We start from the raw sequence: 22,785 nt of genomic DNA, 5'->3' as shown, positions 1-22,785 counted from the left end.
TGGAGTGTTGGAACATAACAAACAAAATTACAGTTATTGACAATATACGCTTAATCCAGTATAAACTAATGTATACAATACAAGAGACGAAATTCACAAATTCTACGGCACAATGGCAGAGTAATGTCTTAAGTGTAGAACTAACAATGACTCAATAATTCATGAATTCTAGGAGTGCTATGGTCCAAAAGTTATGGGTGGAGTTGGAAAGATAGTTGTCAGAAGTTGTACAATGTAAGTTTACTTTTAATCCGTCTTTCTGCATATTTCAAGACATGGCATATGAGATACCGAATGGGTTGGACAATTATATTGAATAAACTATTACTTAAATACTGGCAGTATAATGATACTCCAACGTTAAGAGAATGGAAGAATCAAATGCTTTATTATTTAAACATTGAAAAAAATCTGTCTAGGACAGAAACAAAATAACACAATTTGAAGTCATATGGGGCAGAGTCTTAAAAGCGATACAAACAAGATATTGTGTGGTTACGGTGGGAACATTTGGGTCTGAGTACGTATGGTGTGATTAATGTTTGGAAATGTATGAATGTTAAGTTGTTTATTGTCTATTGTTTATGTTTATTGTTAAAAAAAATATATCAAAATTCATAAAGGCTGTTAGCTTGAATATGTGTCATGGATTGTCCCTTTTCTTTAACAGGGGGATATATGCAATCCATGCTTGTTAAAACACATGTTTGCCACAGAAAACATCGATATCGTCTTTCACTTTGCAGCTCAAACACATGTTGGTAAGAAATTACGTTTTACTGTTTAGATTGTGTTGTTACCATGCCAAAACAATCAAAGGCATTGTTGACAACATTCAGTGACCCATAGAGCAAGACATTCATCCATATGTTTCTTTGCCCCTTTTTCAGAGACGTCCTTCGTATGGCCGTCCAGATACCACATGGTGAACGTGGAGGGGACAAGGGTGCTACTGAAAGCAGCTTTTGAGGCCAAGGTGGAGAAGTTTATTTACATTAGTACAGATGAGGTGTATGGAGAGAGTCTGTATAAGGTCAGTCCACTCATATCATTTTCACTGATATCCTGACGTAAATATCATAACTTTTTGTAAGGTGTATGGAGAGAGTCTGTATAAGGTCAGTCCACTCATATCATTTTCACTGATATCCTGACGTAAATATCATAACTTTTTGTAAGGTGTATGGAGAGAGTCTGTATAAGGTCAGTCCACTCATATCATTTTCACTGATATCCTGACGTAAATATCATAACTTTTTGTAAGGTGTATGGAGAGAGTCTGTATAAGGTCAGTCCACTCATATCATTTTCACTGATATCCTGACGTAAATATCATTACTTTTTGTAAGGTGTATGGAGAGAGTCTGTATAAGGTCAGTCCACTCATATCATTTTCACTGATATCCTGACGTAAATATCATTACTTTTTGTAAGGTGTATGGAGAGAGTCTGTATAAGGTCAGTCCACTCATATCATTTTCACTGATATCCTGACGTAAATATCATTACTTTTTGTAAGGTGTATGGAGAGAGTCTGTATAAGGTCAGTCCACTCATATCATTTTCACTGATATCCTGACGTAAATATCATTACTTTTTGTAAGGTGTATGGAGAGAGTCTGTATAAGGTCAGTCCACTCATATCATTTTCACTGATATCCTGACGTAAATATCATTACTTTTTGTAAGGTGTATGGAGAGAGTCTGTATAAGGTCAGTCCACTCATATCATTTTCACTGATATCCTGACGTAAATATCATCACTTTTTGTAAGGTGTATGGAGAGAGTCTGTATAAGGTCAGTCCACTCATATCATTTTCACTGATATCCTGACGTAAATATCATCACTTTTTGTAAGGTGTATGTAGAGAGTCTGTATAAGGTCAGTCCACTCATATCATTTTCACTGTTGTCCTGACTTTCTGTAAGGTGTATGGAGAGAGTCTGTATAAGGTCAGTCCACTCATATCATTTTCACTGTTATCCTGACTTTCTGTAAGGTGTATGCCACATTTACATTTGAACTCCCAAGTTCTTTGAGTGCCACTTCTCAACTTATTTTGCCACTTAAGGTTCTTTGTCTGCAGTACTGTCGGTCCCCAGTGTTAAATGCGGTCGCTTTTACCACCATGTAGGAATTAGATGAAACCAGCCCAAGAAGACCCAACAACCCATACTCTGTGTCTAAATCAGCTGCTGAGTGTCTTGTATTGTACTACAGGGAGAGACACAAGGTAGTAAATACTGTCAACAGACATACCACAATTATAACCAAGTTTTTCTGTGAGGAATGTACACATTTATATATTAATATTTGTTTTTTTCTTTCAGTTTCCTGTTATAATAACAAGGAGCAATAATGTATATGGACCCAGACAGTACTTGGAGAAGGTCAATATAGTATCTGTATTCTATATCATTGGTTCCCAACCTTTTTCGGTTACTGTACCACCAACTGAATTTTACTCTGCCCGGAGTACCTCTGAAGTACCCTCTGTGTATTCTACCAGTAACCCTATGGTTTCATGAGTCTTCTCAAGTACCCCTGGTTGTGAACCACAGTTCTATATATTTCTGTTGTGTGTCTGGTCTTTTAAGATGTCTCAACAAATGTTTGTTTTTTACCCCCAGGTCATTCCAAAATTCGTGTCCTTCCTTCAGCTGAACAAAAAATTGTAAATACTTCAACTTTAAGAGAGCACTGACATCCCAGACTGTGGGCATCTTTTACTTCATATGTTGTTTCAAATAAAGCCTACATATCCCATGCTTTCTTTGCCACAGTACCATCCAAGGGACCAGCCCTCAATCTCGCCACTTCCTGTACGTGGATGATGCCATTGAAGCATTCCACACCATCCTGGAGAGGGGGACGGTGGGAGAAACCTACAACATCGGGACCGACTTCGAAATATCCATCATTCAACTAGCCAGAGAACTTATCAAGATGGTAGGTGAAGTGTGTGTCTGGTCACACTGTAGTCCTCTTTACTGAGCCACTGAAAGACATCTGCTAATAGTGTGTGTTACAGGTCAGGCATGTACCTGATGCAGAACTGGATGACTGGCTGGAGTTTGTGCCTGACCGGTGAGTGACGTATAAGGGGATCACACTAAACACTTTTCAGAGCCTTTACTTCCTTTGAGCATGTCTTTGCCATGGAAACCAGTGTGAGAAAGGCAGGCTGTGTGATTGGCTCCTAAGACACTGACATTGTTGAACCTCTCACCCACCCAAGGCCAGTGGTTGACCTGAGGTACCCTGTTAACTGTGAGAAGCTGTGGAGGCTGGGCTGGAAGCCTGCAGTGTCATGGGCAGAGGGTATCAGAAGGACAGGTACAGTACATGAACACATTACTCTATGGATTCCTTAGATTGACTTTCATATAGTTTAGCACAAAGGGTGAATCTCTAAAGTGTCCTCTCCATTTGTTTTTCAGTCAAATGGTACCAAGAGAATCCAGACTTCTGGCCAGAAGACCAACCAATTACCTTTGAGCCCAATACCAGAGACCAATAAGCACATAGATCCTCTTCCTGTGTTCCTGGAGAGCAACAGGGTGTGCTGGCTTTTGTTCCAGACCTGGTTCAATTAATCAGTCTTAATTAGAGTTGTTGACCTCCACTAGTCAAACCATCAGCTCAATCACTGTGGGTGTGCAAGGGAACACTTATTTTTGTAAATGTTTTACTAATGAAGGTGGAATGGAATATATTTATCATAGTCAATAAATAACTTTATAGCGCAGGCTTGAATGTTGAATATTAAACTCCGGATATGCAAAGACAAAATACAAAAGTTGGTTAAGTATTTGCAAGTCAAAACTTTTAATTTTGGTAAAATCATACAATAAATGCACAGGTGTTTTCTCGTGCAGTGCACAGCCTCTAAACTAGTACATAAAGCAAATACAAACTAGTGGGCGACTCAGTGGCGTTCAGGGGAGTGTCTGGCCAGCCGAAAGCTCTCCAACCTCTCCTCTCCGCAGCTTCACATTTCCATTCATACGTTTCATCCAAACCTTTCGTTTTCAGACTCAGTCAGCCAATGTTACTGTAAGACTCATTGATCCAGCTAAGACTCACCACACACTCTACAGAACACACACGGAGGCCCAAATATGCAAATACAACAGAGCAGAACCACATGTTTTTTTTCCTTAAGATTACCATGTGCCAGACATTTGCTGGGGGAGGAAAAAAAACTCAAAAACAAGGAAAAGCAAAATTGAATTGGAGAGAATCTGGACACTTCTTGCACTGGTACAATATTTTTTAGAAAATGTTATCACTTTTATCCAAACCTTGGCATTGGTTGTTTGTTTCGAATTTTGTTCGCCAATTAAACGTTACGGTTGATTAGACGGTGTGGCCATGTGGCCAGTACTACTATAAGTAACAGGTGTGGATTTTGATTAGAGTCCAATATGACTGACATTAAAAAGCTCACACTACCCCGAAAAATATAAATTTCCACGCATACCGGTGACATTCAACATTCAAGTGCCAGTGTTTTTGTACTGTCTTTTGGTCAAGTTTCTTAAACTATCACTTTAGGCTTATAAAAATAAATATTTCTCAAAAATGCTTAATAAATTACACAAACTAGCAGCAAAAGTAGAATCTAGTAATCTGTGTGCAAATAGCTCAATTCTCAGACTGCTACTGAACTAACCCCTGGTCCCAAATAAATCCTGGTTTAAATAGTGATAACCCTTCCCCTTTCGTAAACAAGCTGCGTTTTTCACAATCTCCTCACACACAAAATTCGGAAGCTTTAAGGACACACACTCAAGACATTTATATAAAACTCTAGATGTGCAATAAAATGTTTTTTGGAAAACTTGATGGCCATTAAGTAACATCACAAAGGGGCCTAGACCTAACTTAGGTAGCACCATTCAATCTTAACACAATACTGTCAGTGCATCTGCTTCATAACCACCACCTCACTTATTGATTCAAAATGTCAAGGCACGACAGACACACTGAGAATATATACCTATTGCACTTAAAATGCCATTTTCTAGCCAACGTTGGGCCTCCCTCCTATATACGGAGGAAGCCTGGATGCCAGCTATAGTAGTAAACTGGCCAGTGGTTTTACATAATACATCAAGGCGGCCCAACCCTACAAAGGGAAGAATAGCTGCATTGGTTCTGTGTCAGGATGAAGGATAGATAAAGCACCCCCGTCTTTGGCCGGGTCACGTGGGCTAGATTCACCAGCCAGGATACACAGGAAAACCACATTGCCTCTTAAAATGGTGCACTGGTAAATAAACTGCACTTCCCATCACCCTTTGCTACGTGTGCAGTTCAGTTTGCTCGTCTGTACATTGCTGACCCTTAACCCGTAACTTCTGACCTTCCTACGCTCTCTGAGGAGGAAGAGCTTGTGTCTTTAAACAGTTAACCCGAGAATGTCCTTCGGATTCAAACGCAGCTTGAAAAAGAGAACTAAATTAAAAGGTGTAAGAGAACGACATTTTGTAATGAAATAAAAGCCTGCTGCAGAATTTCCTTTTGCATTTTTTTTTTAAACTCCTTGACCAAAAAACAACAACACTTGCATGTGTATTTCATCCCAGGGTGGCCTTGACAAAAAGCAAAGCCACCCAGGTTACTGTGTGGTCCTATGGCAACCATTCGAACTTCACTTTCTATATGGCAAGCGCCGTTTTAGAATTGACCAGTTTAAGAAACATTCTCTCAGAAGGATGGATATTTGTCAATTTCCATCCTCCAAAATGTTTATGTAAAAAAGCTCAATCAAAAACTAAATTCACCCACCAGGCAGCTAGAAGTTGCTTCACTAGGTGCCACAATGCCAAGTCAATTTGTTAGTGGGGAACTGAACTTTGAGCATCGACTTGCTCAAATAGCTTGTATGTATGGACATACCATTTAAATATTCAATTTTAAAATTGTACAACTGGAATGGCTCATTTAGTGAAGACTACCATATTCCTCTCCAGGATAGAGTGAGCGAAAAATATTTTTGAACTCTTTTTTTCCTTGAAGTGCACTTTTGTCACACAAGGGTTTGAAAACCTATAGTGGAATTCTCATAGGATGGCTGCAACATGCGGTCGAAGCTAGTTTGAGCCATCAAATTACCCTGTGACAAATTTGAATCTCAAATGGACAAATGACTCACTCAAAAGTCATGTCAACTCAGTGTTTGCCAAGGTTTGATATTTAGTTCAAGCTTATTTTGTTTTCCTTCCGAATAAAATAACAAAACCACATTTAAACCCCAAAACAAAAAATATATAATTTAGTTCTTGTTGGCCAGGTTTTAGCCAGTTATGACGCTTAAAAGAAAATACAGATAAAACAATCTAATTGTTAAAGGCACAGTACATTTACAAACAAATGATCCTCAGTTTGTTTTGTTACAAAGAAAGAAAAAGCAGTTGTAGTGGAAAAAAAAGAAAAGAACTGCAAGTCCCAAGATCCTAAATACGCTATAGTCACTACGGGCGGCCACACGATGATTCCAGAGCCTGGCGGTGCCATGTTTCTTTAGGAATCGCTCAGTGGCTCCAGCTTTCCTCTTGGTCAGCTGTCCACTCGGTCCCCCGTCTCTCAGCTCCATTTTTTGGAAAAGCGGTCAGAGAATCACAGCTGGTAATGTACTGCAGTCTGTTTGGAAGCTACACGGGGGTTTATATAGTCTGGCTTAGGTTACACATGTGGTTTCCTTATCAGTGAGTTTGGCGTGGTGCGACCCACTGCAATGGTGGGGGGAGGAGGAAGGAGGTGTAGGGAGATAGGGTTAGAGGGATGTTTAGTTGCCCCACCAGTCCACTCCCCCCTGATGAGAGTAGTTTCCTCCATAGCCGTCACTGCTGTAGAAGTTGCCTCCAAAGCCACCTGTGATGTGGGGTGGGAATCAGGACAGTGTTAGGAGATTAAGGACTGTGTTGGAGCATGGTTGGAATTAAAACACCAACTCTTGGACTTGGTCTATCTTATGACACAGACCAACAGTAATATTTACTGTTGTTTTAATGGATATTTACCGCCGCCACCAAATCCACGGTTTCCTCCATGCCCACTGGGCTGGCGTCCACCACGACCACCGAACCCTCCAGTGCTGCCGCCACCACTGGTCTGACGGTAGTCCCTGGCTCCGAAGCCACCAGAGGTGAACCTAAACAGAGGATGAGTCAGTGATTAAGAGAGTGAAACGTCTCTAAACCCTTGTACTACTGCTCCTTTATGTAGGACTGTATGTAAGCATGTGTGTGTACCTCTTGGAGCGTCCGCGGGTGTTGCTCTTGTGCTGGTGTTCATAGGCCAGGCTCTCCAGCCAGGAGGGTACTTCCTGTTTGGCCTCCACTAGGATGTCCAGAAGGTCCTTGGTGATGTTGCCGTTCTTATCGTTGAAGAACGACGTGGCCAGACCTGGGAGAGGAGAGGGTTCACCATGTTACAGTCAAATAGTTATCTAAATAAAAAAATGTGCATTACGTGTCGCTGAGTGGCGAGTTCTTGAATGTTGTAGAGGCTTACCCAGGTTGCCCACACGTCCAGTACGGCCAATACGGTGGACGTACTCCTCTATATCGCTGGGCAGGTCAAAGTTGATGACGTGCTTGACATTGGAGATGTCCAGGCCACGGGCAGCCACCTGGTACACGAGACCGAATACAACCATTGGCCTTCTTGTTTGAACAGAAGCATGTTAGCTCCCTTTTTAAATGACCCCAACATGCAACCATATTGCAAAACAAACACCAGGCCTTGAACAGTATGAGGCCAAAGATCTAGTGTGTTTCGCTTTATCATTTGTCAACCAATATATTTGACCTGTAACAGAGCTGTAGAATTCAAACCAAAATGTCAGCTTGCAGACTCACCGCTGTGGCAACCAGGATGGGGCAGCGTCCCGAGCGGAACTGGTGCAGAGCCTCCTCTCGGTCCCTCTGGGAGCGGTCGCCATGGATACTGGTGCAGGCATAACCCTCACGGTACAGGAAGTCCTCCAGGGCATCCGCTCCCTTCTTGGTTTCCACAAACACCAGCGTCAGAGAGTTCTTACCTGGGGAGGAGAAGGGTGACCGGTGAGTCACTGCTCAAAAATGTTCAGATAGAAATAGATTCTGTATAACAAACATGGCCTCGGTTTCCGACATGGGAGGGTTAGCGTCAGGTCTATTCGTGGCATTTCTATCTGCAACGTTCAGTGCTTGCTCAGAACCCTCCTAAACGAGCCCCAGGGGAGACATTACAGGTATGGAAACAGCATCTACCCACTACCCCCTGTGGTTGTGGATCTGAGAGAAAAGGAGGGGCTGAATCACCACGGGTGTTTAGAGAGAGGAGAAACATCCAGTGTTGCTAAGAGATGAGGCTCTGGCAAAGAAAAGCTGCATATCTAAAGCTGTGTCGGGCTACTCTACAGTGAGTCGTGATGCATGATGACCAGAGGGCTTCTTCAAAATGTTTAAAATGTTACAGCCCATTCAGATGAGATATGTTTGAACATGTTTCTCCATCTGGTAGAATAGTGGATCATGTTATTGATTTTTCTACCTGCAGTGAAAGTTTTGCAAGCTGCCATGGCCATCATAACAAAAGCATACGTGTAAGAAATGGCATATGATTGCAGTAGCAAGCAGGGTGTGGGCAAAGCAAATCAACAGTCACAGATTCCCAAATCAACCCCCCCCCCCCACACACACACACAAAAGAGACAACACCCTTCAAAACAGCAAATGACCTCACAATGACAACCACACTAGATGGTTGTTCCGAACCAACAGGACCTTCTCGTCTGGACACAAATGGATGACTAATATGGGTAACCAATACAGGCCAAGCAATAAATCAATAAACTGAAATATGAAATGAGATACAAGCTTCTACATCCACTTTAATAATAATAAATTCCTACTTACCAGGTTTCTCTATGTTTTCACCTGCATTGTCCTGAACTTCGCTCGGAATGACTTTGGATAAAACCAAACCCGATGATAAACTCATTGCAGTTTCAACAGTTCATAAGTGACATTAAAAAGGTGGAGGTTAGCCAACAGAGTTCAGAAAACTCAATGGCCGCCATTAATGGTACCAACAAGTTCTAATACGACCTCATTATTAGAATGTTATTGTTGAGGAACATTTGGTGCCAACGTGGAGGATGGTTTCCTGAACTCTGTGTACATGGCTCTGCATAGGAGTAACTGGGGGTTGGGGATACTAGGCAGGGTAAGTTTATGATAGCCAACATGCCTAAGCTAGAGTACAAGTTTTCACCTCACATCTGACCCTATGACATTACCAACACTGGATCACGTTCAACACACAAACTGCCCACTGAACACAACCCAGGCTTATGACCATCTGAAAGAACAGAATACCTAATGCAATCAATACTAGACCATCCCAGCTGAATGGTTACCCATCTTCTAAGATCTATAGCTTACATCTGACAAGCTTTAAAATCAGGAACTAGCCTAGTGTTAGGAGCAGGTGGAATCTGCTGGTAAGTTGTCCTATCAAAGACATGTCCGCATATTCAAACAATGATTAGCTTCAGGATTTAGTTCGATTTTAGTTAGCTGATGTTGGGAAATAATGCCGTTGCAGATTCCACCGAGCCCAACTGATCATGTCAACATATTCATAAGACACAGGGTTTCTCAACTCCAGTCCTCAAACACCCACTGTCCACGCAAGTTTTCATTTCAACTGAATTTCAACCAATAAAAGCTTCCTTCAGATAACTGAATGCCCTTACCAACCACATATCAATGTATATACAATTATTGCTCAATTGGAATAAAATCCAGAACACAGTGAGCGAGTCCCCAGGATGAGCTTTGAGAAACCCTGCACTACAAGTAAAAGTTCCAGTAAGTAATACTAACAGACAGGGACAGGAGAGGGGGGTTGAGCCAGCAACAGGTATAGTCCAGGTAGTTACCTGTAGCATTGAGCAAGTCCAGGAGGAAGGACCTCTTGTCACCGTCCTCCACCCACACCACCTTCTGGGTGATGTTCTCAGAGGTGGAGCCCACACGTCCCACCGCCAGGAAGATGTACTCCTCCAGGAAGTCACGCGCCAGGATCTGACCGAGGGGTTTGTGTTATTGTTGTGGAGCCAACATGGAGGACAGTTTATTAAATGTGTGTGGAAAGGTGGGTTAATACACCATAGAGAGGACATATGGCAAATAACACCTTTCCTCATTAAGCACAATACTTTTGACAAATACATAAGCAATTGTGGGGACTGGAGAGTAACAATTATTGTCCATGTACCATGATCTCTTTAGGAAAGGGAGTTGAACACCATGTGGATGTGAGTACCTGGATCTCCTTGGGGAAGGTAGCGCTGAACATCATGGTCTGGCGGATGCCTTTAGGGGGCATGGTGTCCTGCTCCACGATGCGTCTGATCTGGGGCTCAAAACCCATGTCCAACATCCGGTCAGCCTCATCCAGCACCAGGTAACTAACAGAGACAGGGTCAGGGATTGTCGGAACTAGAAGCACAAGCATTTCGCTACACTCGCATTAACATCTGCTAACCATGTGTATGTGACAAATAAAATTTGATTTGATCTGACCTGTTTCCCCATCAGTCAGAGACTCATGGGCATGTAGTATTCCTTTCCTGTCCAGCAGGCCAATTCAACTAATCAATAGTCTAATAAGCTGCATCAGGAGACTTAAATTACGGATGTGGTGATTTGTTCACATAATTAGATAACTCCCATCTCCCCCAGTAAAACTAATCCAATGCGAATAAGGCTTAGGTTATTAATCTAGGTAAAGTGCCTAGTGACTGGGTCCTGGGGCATTGTAACTTGTCTGCACCTCTTCAAAAACAATGAAGTCAAGAACCAGAAGTTATATCTCAGACAGCTCAGTCTGCCAGTAGTCCAGCATGTTGGAAGTCTACTCACTTGCAGTAGTCGAGGCCGATCTTGCCCCTCTCCATCATGTCCACCAGGCGTCCAGGTGTAGCCACCAGCAGGTGACAGCCTCGCTCCAGGTCTCTGATCTGCTGGCCAATGTCAGCCCCTCCGTACACCACACAAGGACGCACACGGGACCGGTATGCAAACTACAGCAGGAGAGAGGGGTGGAAGAGGGGGAATACGGGGTACAGAGAGAGAAGGGTGGAAGAGGGGGAATACGGGGTACAGAGAGAGAAGGGAGGAAGAGGGGGAATACGGGGTACAGAGAGAGAAGGGAGGAAGAGGGGGAATACGGGGTACAGAGAGAGAAGGGAGGAAGAGGGGGAATACGGGGTACAGAGAGAGAAGGGAGGAAGAGGGGGAATACGGGGTACAGAGAGAGAAGGGAGGAAGAGGGGGAATACGGGGTACAGAGAGAGAAGGGAGGAAGAGGGGGAATACGGGGTACAGAGAGAGAAGGGAGGAAGAGGGGGAATACGGGGTACAGAGAGAGAAGGGAGGAAGAGGGGGAATACGGGGTACAGAGAGAGAAGGGAGGAAGAGGGGGAATACGGGGTACAGAGAGAGAAGGGAGGAAGAGGGGGAATACGGGGTACAGAGAGAGAAGGGAGGAAGAGGGGGAATACGGGGTACAGAGAGAGAAGGGAGGAAGAGGGGGAATACGGGGTACAGAGAGAGAAGGGAGAGGGGGAATACGGGGTACAGAGAGAGAAGGAAGAGGGGGAATACGGGGTACAGAGAGAGAAGGAAGAGGGGGAATACGGGGTACAGAGAGAGGAGGAAGAGGGGGAATACGGGGTACAGAGAGAGGAGGAAGAGGGGGAATACGGGGTACAGAGAGAGGAGGAAGAGGGGGAATACGGGGTACAGAGAGAGGAGGAAGAGGGGGAATACGGGGTACAGAGAGAGGAGGGAGAGGGGGAATACGGGGTACAGAGAGAGAATACGGGGTACAGAGAGAGAATACGGGGTACAGAGAGAGAATACGGGGTACAGAGAGAGAATACGGGGTACAGAGAGAGAATACGGGGTACAGAGAGAGAATACGGGGTACAGAGAGAGAATACGGGGTACAGAGAGAGAATACGGGGTACAGAGAGAGAATACGGGGTACAGAGAGAGAATACGGGGTACAGAGAGAGAATACGGGGTACAGAGAGAGAATACGGGGTACAGAGAGAGAATACGGGGTACAGAGATGGAATACGGGGTACAGAGATGGAATACGGGGTACAGAGATGGAGAGAGGGAATACGGGGTACAGAGATGGAATACGGGGTACAGAGATAGAGAGAGGGAATACGGGGTACAGAGATGGAGAGAGAAGGGAGAGGGGGAATACGGGGTACAGAGAGAGAAGGCAGTGAAAGGGACAAGAGATGAGAGAGAAAGAAGAGCACAAACAATGGTTGTGTGTTACACTGCAGTTCCCTAATTACAACCTTGGCTGGTTGGCCGTCAACACAAAAACAGAGACAAAGAGACAGAGGCCCACTGGCAGACCGCTACCGACCTAGCTGGTATTGATGCTGATGGGATGTCTGTCCTCTCTGTGTGTGTGGTCACATTGTGTGGATGTGTCAAGCATTTTGCTACACCCGCAAATAACATCCCAGGTGAGAGGGGGGGCAGTTGCTTACCTTTCTGGCCTCTTCATAGATCTGCAGGGCCAGTTCTCTGGTGGGGGCCAGGACCAGAGCGAGGGGGTACTGCTTACGGCGACCATACTTTCCGTTGTCCTGTCCTCCAGACTTCTGGGCAGCGAGGGCTTCTCCTGGGCCTTCAGTGTAGATCTGACTCAGTACAGGCAACAGGAACGCAGCAGTCTTGCCGGAACCTGAGAGACCACAGTTTATATTAGTCATATACCTATACTTAGATCAACTACAGTACAATACAGTTGTCGTAAGTCATATCTGCATATAGCTCTCCAGACCAATCCAATTTGGAGTGGTTGTAGTTTGGTCTGGTTCTAACCTGTCTGGGCACAGGCCATCAGGTCCCTCTTGTTCTTGATAATTGGAATGGCGTACTTCTGGACCGGAGTGGGCCGAGTGTAGCGGGTCAGGGCGATGTTACTCATTATGATCTCTCCCATCTCTACGTCTTGGAACTGAAATACGAAGACGAACCAGTCACTCAAATGAGCACCAAACAGCTTTCACACAACTCTGTTTCAGGGGGAGGATATGTGCAGGGGGATCAACAGCACCACACAAGCTGCTCAGTAGAGCCCATGGGAAACACTTCTGGTTTTGAAGAATACTAACAAAATGCTGACTAATAGGACATGCGGGCTACTGGATCTGAGACAGGGTTATTTGGCTAGAATACTTGGGGACTCACGCTGTCAATGTGATGGGGGCAGTTTTGGCCAGTGGCCTCAACTGGAATGTCATCGTAATTGTCAAAGTTAATCCCTGTGTTGCCACCAGCGAACAGCTCCCTGGGGAGAAGCAGAAACACAGAAGGTCAGGAAAGTGACAGAAAGGTCTACTTGACCATTTTAACTAGAGGATATTGATAAAGGACAGGGACAGCAGATAGTGATGTATTGTAAAATGACATTGTTAACTCCTCATTATTGAAATACCATTAGTATGCAGAAAGGGGGGTAGGTTAGGTTACTACTCACTGTTCCAGGCGCTCATTGGCCTGAGTGGGTTTGGACCAGTCCTCATCATCCCTGGACTCCTCCACCCAGCGGCTGTTTCCACTGCCTCCAAACCCTCCACGCTGGTAACTGTCAAGTATAACATAACCACAGGGGTCAGGAAGGGCTAGCTTGCTAATGAGTTGCCACATGGTACAGCCCCGGACTTTGAGGAACCTGATTAACTGTTGGCTAAGGGCTTGGGAGTGAATTCTCTAGTTCTCACCTTCCTCGGGGCGCACTCCCGCCGTTGTTGAAAAAAGCAGACTTCCCCCTATCAGGACGCGCGCCGAAGCTGGTGTAGGTATCTTTAGTCGTGTTCCAGCCGCCGCCATCTTTGTTGTCGTAGACTCCAAACATGCCGACATTCTGCATAGGCTGTACCGGGTTGTAGGACCCGCCCCTGCCACCACGGAAACCTCCACCCCCCCTGCCCCTCTCCATGCGAGGCGGGCCACTGTTGTACCGGTTGCCCCCATTCATGCGGTTGTCGTGGTAACCATTCTGCACGAAGCCGTTGCTGCGTCCACCATCCCAACCGCCAGGCATATCTTGGGTAAAAACAGAAAGGAAATAGAGGGGAGACATGGTGACTCCCATAGTACAAGAGGGTTTCCTCCTCACACGCAGTCAATACAATACTTTGTTTATTGGTCCATTTGCACAGATATTCTTTAGTTGTTGCTGTCACAGTACCCAATCTCACAGACACCACAGGCTGGGAGCAACACAGGGGCAGCGGCAGAGCAGCGTTGACAGCGTGAGTCCCCCAGAGCACTTAGAGGTTGTGCCTTGCTCAAGGGCACAACAGCGGTAGGCAGTAACGGACCCTATAGGAAGAGACATTTGGACCAAGTAGGCCTAGTTCCATTTCAGCCTCTAGCTACTTCCCCTTAGCATTTCTATGTTCACAGATTAGAACGACCTGGATGGCTGTAAGAAATGTGTTGAGGTCCTTTAGAGCTAGTAGGAGTTAGGGGCACAATGGAACCACGCCCTTCTTGGTTCCTTTGGCTTTAACATCCCAGACACCCACCACTTGTTACCTTATGGATGCCTCTGAAAAGGGAAATACTTCAATTAAAAAGGACCTGGCTTATTTTCCAAGTAAACAATGTGCAATCCATACAATAAAACAGTCTACACAAGTCAATCATTTGGCTCATTGGCCTCCCGGGTGGCGCAGTGGTTAACAGCGCTGTACTGCAGCGCCAGCTGTGCCATCAGAGTCCCTGGGTTCGCGCCCAGGCTCTGTCGTAACCGGCCGCGACCGGGAGGTCCGTGGGGCGACGCACAACTGGCCTAGCGTCGTCCGGGTTAGGGAGGGCTTGGTCGGTAGGGATGTCCTTGTCTCATCGCGCACCAGCGACTCCTGTGGTGGGCCGGGCGCAGTGCGCGCTAACCAAGGTTGCAAGGTACACGTGTTTCCTCCGACACATTGGTGCGGCTGACTTCCGGGTTGGATTCGCGCTGTGTTAAGAAGCAGTGTGGCTTGGTTGGGTTGTGTATCATGACTTTCAACCTTAGTCTCTCCCGAGCCCGTACGGGAGTTGTAGCGATGTGACAAGATAGTAGCTACTACAACAATTGGATAAAAAAAATATATAATAATAATTTGACTCATTAACTAGGGTCCTGATTAAGGACATTTGTTATGCACTTTAAATTCCACACAAATAAATGGAAACATTGCAATTAAGCAAATGACATAACTAATGGAGGCTGTTTTGCATTTGAACAAAATGTAAGTATGTGAGGGGATGCCAACACCCTTAATGCAGGAAAAAGACAGTGGTGTCTTCGTTTCACCCATGGGAATGTGGTTTTAAAGATGTAATTTGAGAACCCCTAGTCCCCTTGTTTTCTAATCGAATTGAGTGAGACCACTGTTCTGGTAGGCAATTTAATTAAAACATGCAGAATAAAATAAAGATGACATTTACAATGAAAAATGCCAGAGCTTCCCTCAGCCAAAGAGAGGACTGTAAAGGGACTTACAGCTTCCTGGTGCCATTGACAAAGCGCTCAGTCTAGAGAAAGCATCTGCTGCAAAAAAAAAAACGTCATGATGAAAACATGCTGCCGATGTACTGCGAATGTTGACCAGTAAGAGCAGGGAAATGGAGTGGTTGATGGTTTGTCAACGCAGTTCCCAGATGCTGTCACAAAATGGACTCCAGGACACCGGATATGCACGGTTGTGTGTCGGTCTTCCTGTAGTGACTTTTGGGATTAAATAAAAACAAGCGGCTGGCTATATAAGATGGGGATTCTAACGCAACCTTTACGCCATTGTTTCCAACTAGAGGAGAAAATCAATACATCCAGGTCACCCTCTAGCTGACCATGTCCCAGCCCCGCGAGAATAAATGGTCAAGATAAAACTAAAGCTAATTGTCTGCTTTTTAGTTGAGGGAATTTCACAGCATTGTTGCTTGCTCAATCAATTTAGTGAAATGTTTATTACGGTCCAATAGAATGCATTATGGCATTCTTGACCACTAGGGGGCCAGGGCATTTTTACGGTGTCCAACTGGCATACCTCATAGAGGTGGTAGTGTTGATGGGGGACGACACTTACCATTTTTGGAAGCCTCTTGGTTCCGTAAATGAGGTGGAATGTAACAGGTCCCTAGAGAGACAGACTTGTGAACACAAGGGCAGTACTGTACACAAACGGACAAACACGTCACAGGTCTAATGGGTTCCTAGTCTTATTCTAGGGATGTCTCAATCCCTTTAATTTAATAGGTATTAAGTAGGCTCTGGCCTGTTTGATTAAACAAATAATAAAATAAAAAATGTAAACGGTCTTGTACCCCAAATAAGGAAACTGAAAACTTAATGGCGTTTATGCTATTTCATAAATGATAAGAGCATGATTTGGCTAAAAATAAACAAGTGAAATTAAAATCACTTGATGACATCTTACACCTAAATTAACCTAGTAATACTGATGGAAATGTGAGTCAGTCCCAATAGTTTAAAGCTCCATACTCTAGTCTCTTTCCCACAAAGGCCAGTGATGTCAGGACTGGGTTGTTTTGTGGGCCCGTGATTGGACGGTACCAATAATTTATCTGCAGATTCCTGCAGAACACTAACTCATGTCAACTTCAGACCACTTCTAAGGTCTGAAAACATCTGACAAGTTTTTGACTTTGGGGTATGAACTATTAAAAAGGCAACCTGGGGGGTGGGTTATATTCAGTCCTTGAACCACCCAATGGCCCTGAAGGAAAGGATAAGAGTGAGGGCTGCTTCAGACCAAGTGATCAAAAAGAAAAGGATCACCATAACACAAGCTAGATGTCCTTTGGCTCAAAGAGTAGAGATCACTTACTGCCAGTGCCTCCGCCCTGCCCGTCAGCATTGTTCAAGCCTAGGACAGCAAGCTGAAATAGAAAATGAAACGTATAGTTAAGTACTACTGTAAACACTGTTACGGATAAATGTCATTCTAAACATGCACATAGGACAGTAAGCTGCAAGACAAAGGGTGACAAAAACTGGGTAACACTCCATCTATAGATGCTCTACAGTAACATTTCAACTACCAATCTACTAACCCCAACACTTATCCCAACCCTTTCCCTAACCTACGCCGGCAGTTGCTTATCAACAGATGGTCACACTATCCAAATAAAGTGACAAACTGTTGATCTCCAGAAAGCAGAAAGACATGAATATCCCTTATACTACAGTGCTTTCACCATTATACATAGTGCCTTGCGAAAGTATTCGCCCCCCTTGAACTTTGTGACCTTTTGCCACATTTCAGGCTTCAAACATAAAGATATAAAACTGTATTTTTTTGTGAAGAATCAACAACAAGTGGGACACAATCATGAAGTGGAACGACATTTATTGGATATTTCTAACTTTTTTAACAAATCAAAAACTGAAAATTGGGCATGCAAAATTATTCAGCCCCTTTACTTTCAGTGCAGCAAACTCTCTCCAGAAGTTCAGTGAGGATCTCTGAATGATCCAATGTTGACCTAAATGACTAATGATAAATACAATCCACCTGTGTGTAATCAAGTCTCCGTATAAATGCACCTGCACTGTGATAGTCTCAGAGGTCCGTTAAAAGCGCAGAGAGCATCATGAAGAACAAGGAACACACCAGGCAGGTCCGAGATACTGTTGTGAAGAAGTTTAAAGCCGGATTTGGATACAAAAAGATTTCCCAAGCTTTAAACATCCCAAGGAGCACTGTGCAAGCGATAATATTGAAATGGAAGGAGTATCAGACCACTGCAAATCTACCAAGACCTGGCCGTCCCTCTAAACTTTCAGCTCATACAAGGAGAAGACTGATCAGAGATGCAGCCAAGAGGCCCATGATCACTCTGGATGAACTGCAGAGATCTACAGCTGAGGTGGGAGACTCTGTCCATAGGACAACAATCAGTTGTATATTGCACAAATCTGGCCTTTATGGAAGAGTGGCAAGAAGAAAGCCATTTCTTAAAGATATCCATAAAAAGTGTCGTTTAAAGTTTGCCACAAGCCACCTGGGAGACACACCAAACATGTGGAAGAAGGTGCTCTGGTCAGATGAAACCAAAATTGAACTTTTTGGCAACAATGTAAAACGTTATGTTTGGCGTAAAAGCAACACAGCTCATCACCTTGAACACACCATCCCCACTGTCAAACATGGTGGTGGCAGCATCATGGTTTGGGCCTGCTTTTCTTCAGCAGGGACAGGGAAGATGGTTAAAATTGATGGGAAGATGGATGGAGCCAAATACAGGACCATTCTGGAAGAAAACCTGATGGAGTCTGCAAAAGACCTGAGACTGGGACAGAGATTTGTCTTCCAACAAGACAATGATCCAAAACATAAAGCAAAATCTACAATGGAGTGGTTCAAAAATAAACATATCCAGGTGTTAGAATGGCCAAGCCAAAGTCCAGACCTGAATCCAATCGAGAATCTGTGGAAAGAACTGAAAACTGCTGTTCACAAATGCTCTCCATCCAACCTCACTGAGCTCGAGCTGTTTTGCAAGGAGGAATGGGAAAAAAATTCAGTCTCTCAATGTGCAAAACTGATAGACATACCCCAAGTGACTTACAGCTGTAATCGCAGCAAAAGGTGGCGCTACAAAGTATTAACTTAAGGGGGTTGAATAATTTTGCACGCTCAATTTTTCCGTTTTTGATTTGTTAAAAAAGTTTGAAATATCCAATAAATGTCGTTCCACTTCATGATTGTGTCCCACTTGTTGTTGATTCTTCACAAAAAAAATACAGTTTTATATCTTTATGTTTGAAGCCTGAAATGTGGCAAAAGGTCGCAAAGTTCAAGGGGGCCGAATACTTTCGCAAGGCACTGTATGTGAAGCAGGGAACTCCCGTCTAGTGTCGTTGCCCCCCACCACCACAATCCATACAGTAAGTTTCAATTGTACATTTTGCAGAGCAGTCTACCATGGGTGTACCTTTGCAAGCAACAAAAGATACTTTCTTACAAGGCAGACACTCAAAACTGCCAATAGGCTAGATCAGGACTGCACAACCCTCTTCCTAGAAATCTACCGTCCAACTCTAATTTAACACACCTGATTCTACCATTTAGCTGCTCAAGAAGACCTTATTAACTAGCTAAATCCGATATGCTAAATTTGGGTTGGACTGAAAACCTACAGGACAGTAGATCTCCAGGAAGAAAGTTGGGCAGCCCTGGGCTACAGGAATGCAGACCCAAAACTAGGGTGTTCGGTGTGGGAGAAATAATGGACCCAGGTATATAAAAAAAAATGTTTTAGATTTTAAATGCTGTAAACAAATCTGTCATCACTAAAAGAAAAAACATAGCATTTTTTAAAACAAAGTATCAGTTGTTACCCAATGTCCAAAAATCCCAATACTGTACTTTATGAAACAACATAATACAAAAGTACGTGGACACCATTTCAAATTAGTGGATTTCAGCCATACCCGTTGCTGACAGGTGTATAAAAATCGAGCACACAACCATGCAATCTCCATAGACAAACACACTGGCAGTAGAATGGCCTCACCGAAGAGATCACCGACTTTCAACGTGGCACTGTCATAAGATGCCACCTTTCTGTCAAGTAATTTGGTTAACAGAACGGGACTGCTGAAGCACGTACAAATCTGTCCTCGGTTGCAACACTCACTACCGAGTTCCAAACTGCCTCTGGAAGCATCAGCACAAGACCTGTTAGTCGGGAGCTTCATGAAAAGGGTTCCCATGGCCGATCAGCCGCACACAAGCCTAAGATCCCCATGCAGAACGCATTGGCTGGAGTGGTGTAGCGCTTGCCTCCTGTGGACTCTGGAGCAGTGGAAACACGTGCTTTGGTTTGATGAATCATGTTTCACCATCTGGCAGTCCGATGGACAAATCTGAGTTTGCGTAGTGACAACTGTAAAAATTTGGTGGAGGAGGAATAATGGTCTGGGGCTGTTTTTAACTGTTTGGGATAGGACCCTTATTTCTAGTGAAGGGAGGTCTTAACGCTACAGCATGCAATGACATTCTAGATGATTCTGTGCTTCCACCTTTGTGGCAACAGTTTGGGGAAAGCCCTTTCCTGTTTCAGCATGACAATGCCCCCGTGCACAAAGCGAGGCCCATACATCAATGGTTTGTGGCGAACGGTGTGGAAGAACTTGACTGGCCTGCAAAGAGCCCTGACCTCAACCCCATCGAATACCTTTGGAATGAATTGGAACGCCGAGTGCAATCCAGCCCTAATCACCCACCACCAGTGCCCGGCCTCACTAATGCTTGTGGCTGAATGGCAGCAAGTCCCTGCAGCTATGTTCTCAAATCTAGTGGAAAGCCTTCCCAGAAGAGTGGAGGCTGTTGTAGCAGCAAAGGGGGGACCGACCAAATCCATATTAATGCCTATGATTTTGAAATGAGATGTTCGGCGAGCATGTGTCCACATACTTTTGGCCATGTAGTGTACATTATTAGACCAGTAGCTTTCCATGCTACAGTTCAGACTTAGTGAGAAGTGTGTGATGTGTGTGTGCGGATGCTGAGAAGTGTCTTAAGCCTTCCGCATGCGTCGCAAGCCGAATGAGTGTGCTCGTATACTCCCTTAAAAGGCCGCTTGAAAAACTAGAAAAAAGATGCAATAGTACTTTTTGCCCATCTTGAGACGCCGTAGCCACTTGGTCAAAATAGACAACTCAAGAAATCTGTAAATCATTGAGGTTGTTCCTAAATACTTTTTTGTTTATCTAACAAAGATTATTGGTGCATTATTTCTAAAGTGAAAAATATTACTCTCGTTGGAATGTCAACACACTTCATTGAAGAATCCATACTGCTGACCATTCAAACCATGGGGCGTGAACTGCCGATTAAAAAAACCAAACAAAAATGTAACAATGTTATAATAATTGCACAAACTGTCCCCAAATTATTACAGATGGGAAGCATGCAGACGCCATTAGACTGTGTGTGTGTGTGTGTGTGTGTAAATTACAGTAATGATGTATTCTGTACTGCCTGGTTTGCATTTGAAGTGCCTAATTTGCATAACATAGCATTTTAAGTTAATCATTTATTTTATTTGAATAATCTGTTCTCCATCAGACCCGAAAATGTCCTTATAGTATGACCACCCTGTCTTGAAATATTGGACAATATGTGTTTAATTTAAGAATTCAGAAACGTGATTTTGTGCCATCATTGACTAGGGATTGACAGTGACCTGTCGCGACCTTTTAGATCACTTGAACATTTGATATCAGCAATGGTAAATCTTATCATCACTGTCAAAAAAAAAGTATTGTGTGTTCATGAGAAGCTTCTCTATAACATGGAATACAAAGTGTAACACCAGAACCATAGCTTGATTTCGTTGCCTGACACCCTACCAAAACACTCCAATTAACGTTACAGAGCTGGACTGGATTATTCTCTGCTCAAATGTATATACTGCTACCGAAGTTCTTCCCCTCGAGTCCTTTGCTTTAACAGACAAATACAGGTTATCAAGGAGCGTGACCAACATGGCTCAAAGGGGGTCTTATTTCCTGTGTCAAAATAAATTGCCCCCCCACCAACCCAACATCCTTTCACACTTCCAAGCACATGTCAAATAAGCATCTGCTGACTATCAGAACATTTCATGACAGCTTACTAATTATGTTGGGTTTCATCTTCCACGTTTGACCATATTTAACAGACAAATGTTGCATTTGCAAATGCAGTTACAGCAAGACTCATTTTATAATGCTTCCATACCAAATGAATGGGTGTTTTCCTGGATACTGTCGGTTGGACTAACATTACAGGTGACAAAAACAACTGGATGACTTAACAATGACAGGTTCTTTAACATGGCAACAAAATCTATAGCACAACACAAAACCAAACAATGCAGTCGTTGCTAGCCAGGAACTGTGCAAAGCATAAACACGCTTTGTTCATTCGGGATTAAAACAATGTCACAGTGACGCAGAAGAAAATGTAGCCAGCTAGCTTTCATGTTAGCGTACCTAACGCTAACTAGAGGCCAAACTAGCAAGCAGGCTAACAATCAGCTCAAGTGAATAAAAGCAAGATAAAGTGAAAGTCACCAACATTGAACATAGGGTTTAGATTGCATGTCTTTGAGGTATAGTTAAGGATCAATCCAATTGTGAGCAATACTGAATTGTTGAACGTGAAGCACCGCCATCGTCACCAACCATTATCACCCACCGGCCTCCATTTTACCCAGAGATTAGACAACACACGCAGTTACAGCTAACGTAGCTAGCGAGCAAAGCTAACCAGCTAGCTTGGTATCCACGACTGCATTTTCAGACTCGTTCTACGTGTTATAGATATGAACAAATAAAAATAAATACAGAAAACTCACCTGCTGTTCTAGACCGTGTAAATTTTCGACGGCCACATGACTCATAACTAAAGAATATTGAGGAAAAATGTTGTCGTCGAGAAGGGATCTCTTTGTTTGCCGGGTTGTCGACGTCCCTTAGGTTTCGCTCGTCTTTTCTTATTTTGTCAATTTCCGAATGAATGAACCTTAAAGATACAGTTGATATATTATAGTACTGTAAATTATTTTTTGCTTATGTTCATGTCACTATAGTTAGGTGGTCTAAAGCCTTTAAACCGACACCGCTTACTAACTGGTGGTGGTGGTGCGTGTCGTGGTGTAATGGAAGCTAGAAGCAGGAACCCAGA

The 22,785-nt window shown here is 43.8% G+C and overlaps 2 protein-coding genes across 12 annotated transcripts in view; one reads left to right on the top strand and one right to left on the bottom strand.

The window, feature by feature from the left end:
* LOC109879654 (dTDP-D-glucose 4,6-dehydratase) overlaps window positions 1–4,084 on the top strand; it is a 13,165-nt gene extending 9,081 nt beyond the window's left edge. The window contains exons 4-13 of one of the 6 annotated variants that reach the window (XR_004203464.1): window positions 671–761; window positions 891–1,798; window positions 1,931–1,954; window positions 2,137–2,235; window positions 2,333–2,392; window positions 2,633–2,676; window positions 2,786–2,951; window positions 3,034–3,089; window positions 3,241–3,338; window positions 3,443–4,073. Coding sequence is in view for 2 of the 6 variants with exons in the window: in XM_031792739.1 (XP_031648599.1) it covers window positions 671–761; window positions 891–1,033; window positions 2,137–2,235; window positions 2,333–2,392; window positions 2,633–2,676; window positions 2,786–2,951; window positions 3,034–3,089; window positions 3,241–3,338; window positions 3,443–3,522 (837 nt within the window). In the remaining 4 variants the exon portion in view is untranslated. Of the gene's footprint in view, window positions 1–670; window positions 762–890; window positions 2,236–2,332; window positions 2,393–2,632; window positions 2,677–2,785; window positions 2,952–3,033; window positions 3,090–3,240; window positions 3,339–3,442 lie in introns of those variants that run through there. The other 5 variants (XR_004203463.1, XM_031792739.1, XM_031792740.1 and 2 more) reach the window with 5 other exon arrangements.
* On the bottom strand, window positions 3,812–22,785 carry LOC109879658 (ATP-dependent RNA helicase DDX3X). Of its 6 annotated transcripts, XM_031792733.1 has the most exons (18): window positions 22,457–22,785; window positions 16,936–16,987; window positions 16,174–16,224; window positions 15,591–15,638; window positions 13,819–14,143; window positions 13,575–13,682; window positions 13,286–13,385; window positions 12,917–13,052; window positions 12,580–12,776; window positions 10,925–11,085; window positions 10,326–10,470; window positions 9,940–10,084; window positions 8,912–8,962; window positions 7,871–8,052; window positions 7,524–7,641; window positions 7,262–7,415; window positions 7,031–7,161; window positions 3,812–6,881 (listed from the first exon to the last, which is right to left on the bottom strand). In XM_031792733.1, the coding sequence occupies exons 1-18, from the start codon at window positions 22,499–22,501 to the stop codon at window positions 6,796–6,798; spliced, it is 2,235 nt and encodes a 744-aa protein (XP_031648593.1). In that variant the 5' UTR covers window positions 22,502–22,785; the 3' UTR covers window positions 3,812–6,795. The 6 variants fall into 6 exon arrangements, with proteins under 6 accessions (XP_031648593.1, XP_031648595.1, XP_031648594.1 ...); XM_031792735.1 differs by lacking the exon at window positions 8,912–8,962; XM_031792734.1 differs by lacking the exon at window positions 15,591–15,638.

Source organism: Oncorhynchus kisutch, linkage group LG16 (genome assembly GCF_002021735.2).
Source record: "Oncorhynchus kisutch isolate 150728-3 linkage group LG16, Okis_V2, whole genome shotgun sequence".
Classification (NCBI taxonomy): Eukaryota; Metazoa; Chordata; class Actinopteri; order Salmoniformes; family Salmonidae; genus Oncorhynchus; species Oncorhynchus kisutch.
This window is presented reverse-complemented; position numbering and strand designations above follow the sequence as displayed.

Coding starts and splice junctions, on each gene's coding strand:
- LOC109879658 (XM_031792733.1), bottom strand. CDS start 22,501: ATGAGTCATGTGGCCGTCGAAAATTTACACGGTCTAGAACAGCAG. Junction 13,386..13,574: donor GCCAATGAGCGCCTGGAACA/GTGAGTAGTAAC, acceptor GCTTCTCCCCAG/GGAGCTGTTCGCTGGTGGCA. Junction 7,642..7,870: donor CCATCCTGGTTGCCACAGCG/GTGAGTCTGCAA, acceptor CTCGTGTACCAG/GTGGCTGCCCGTGGCCTGGA.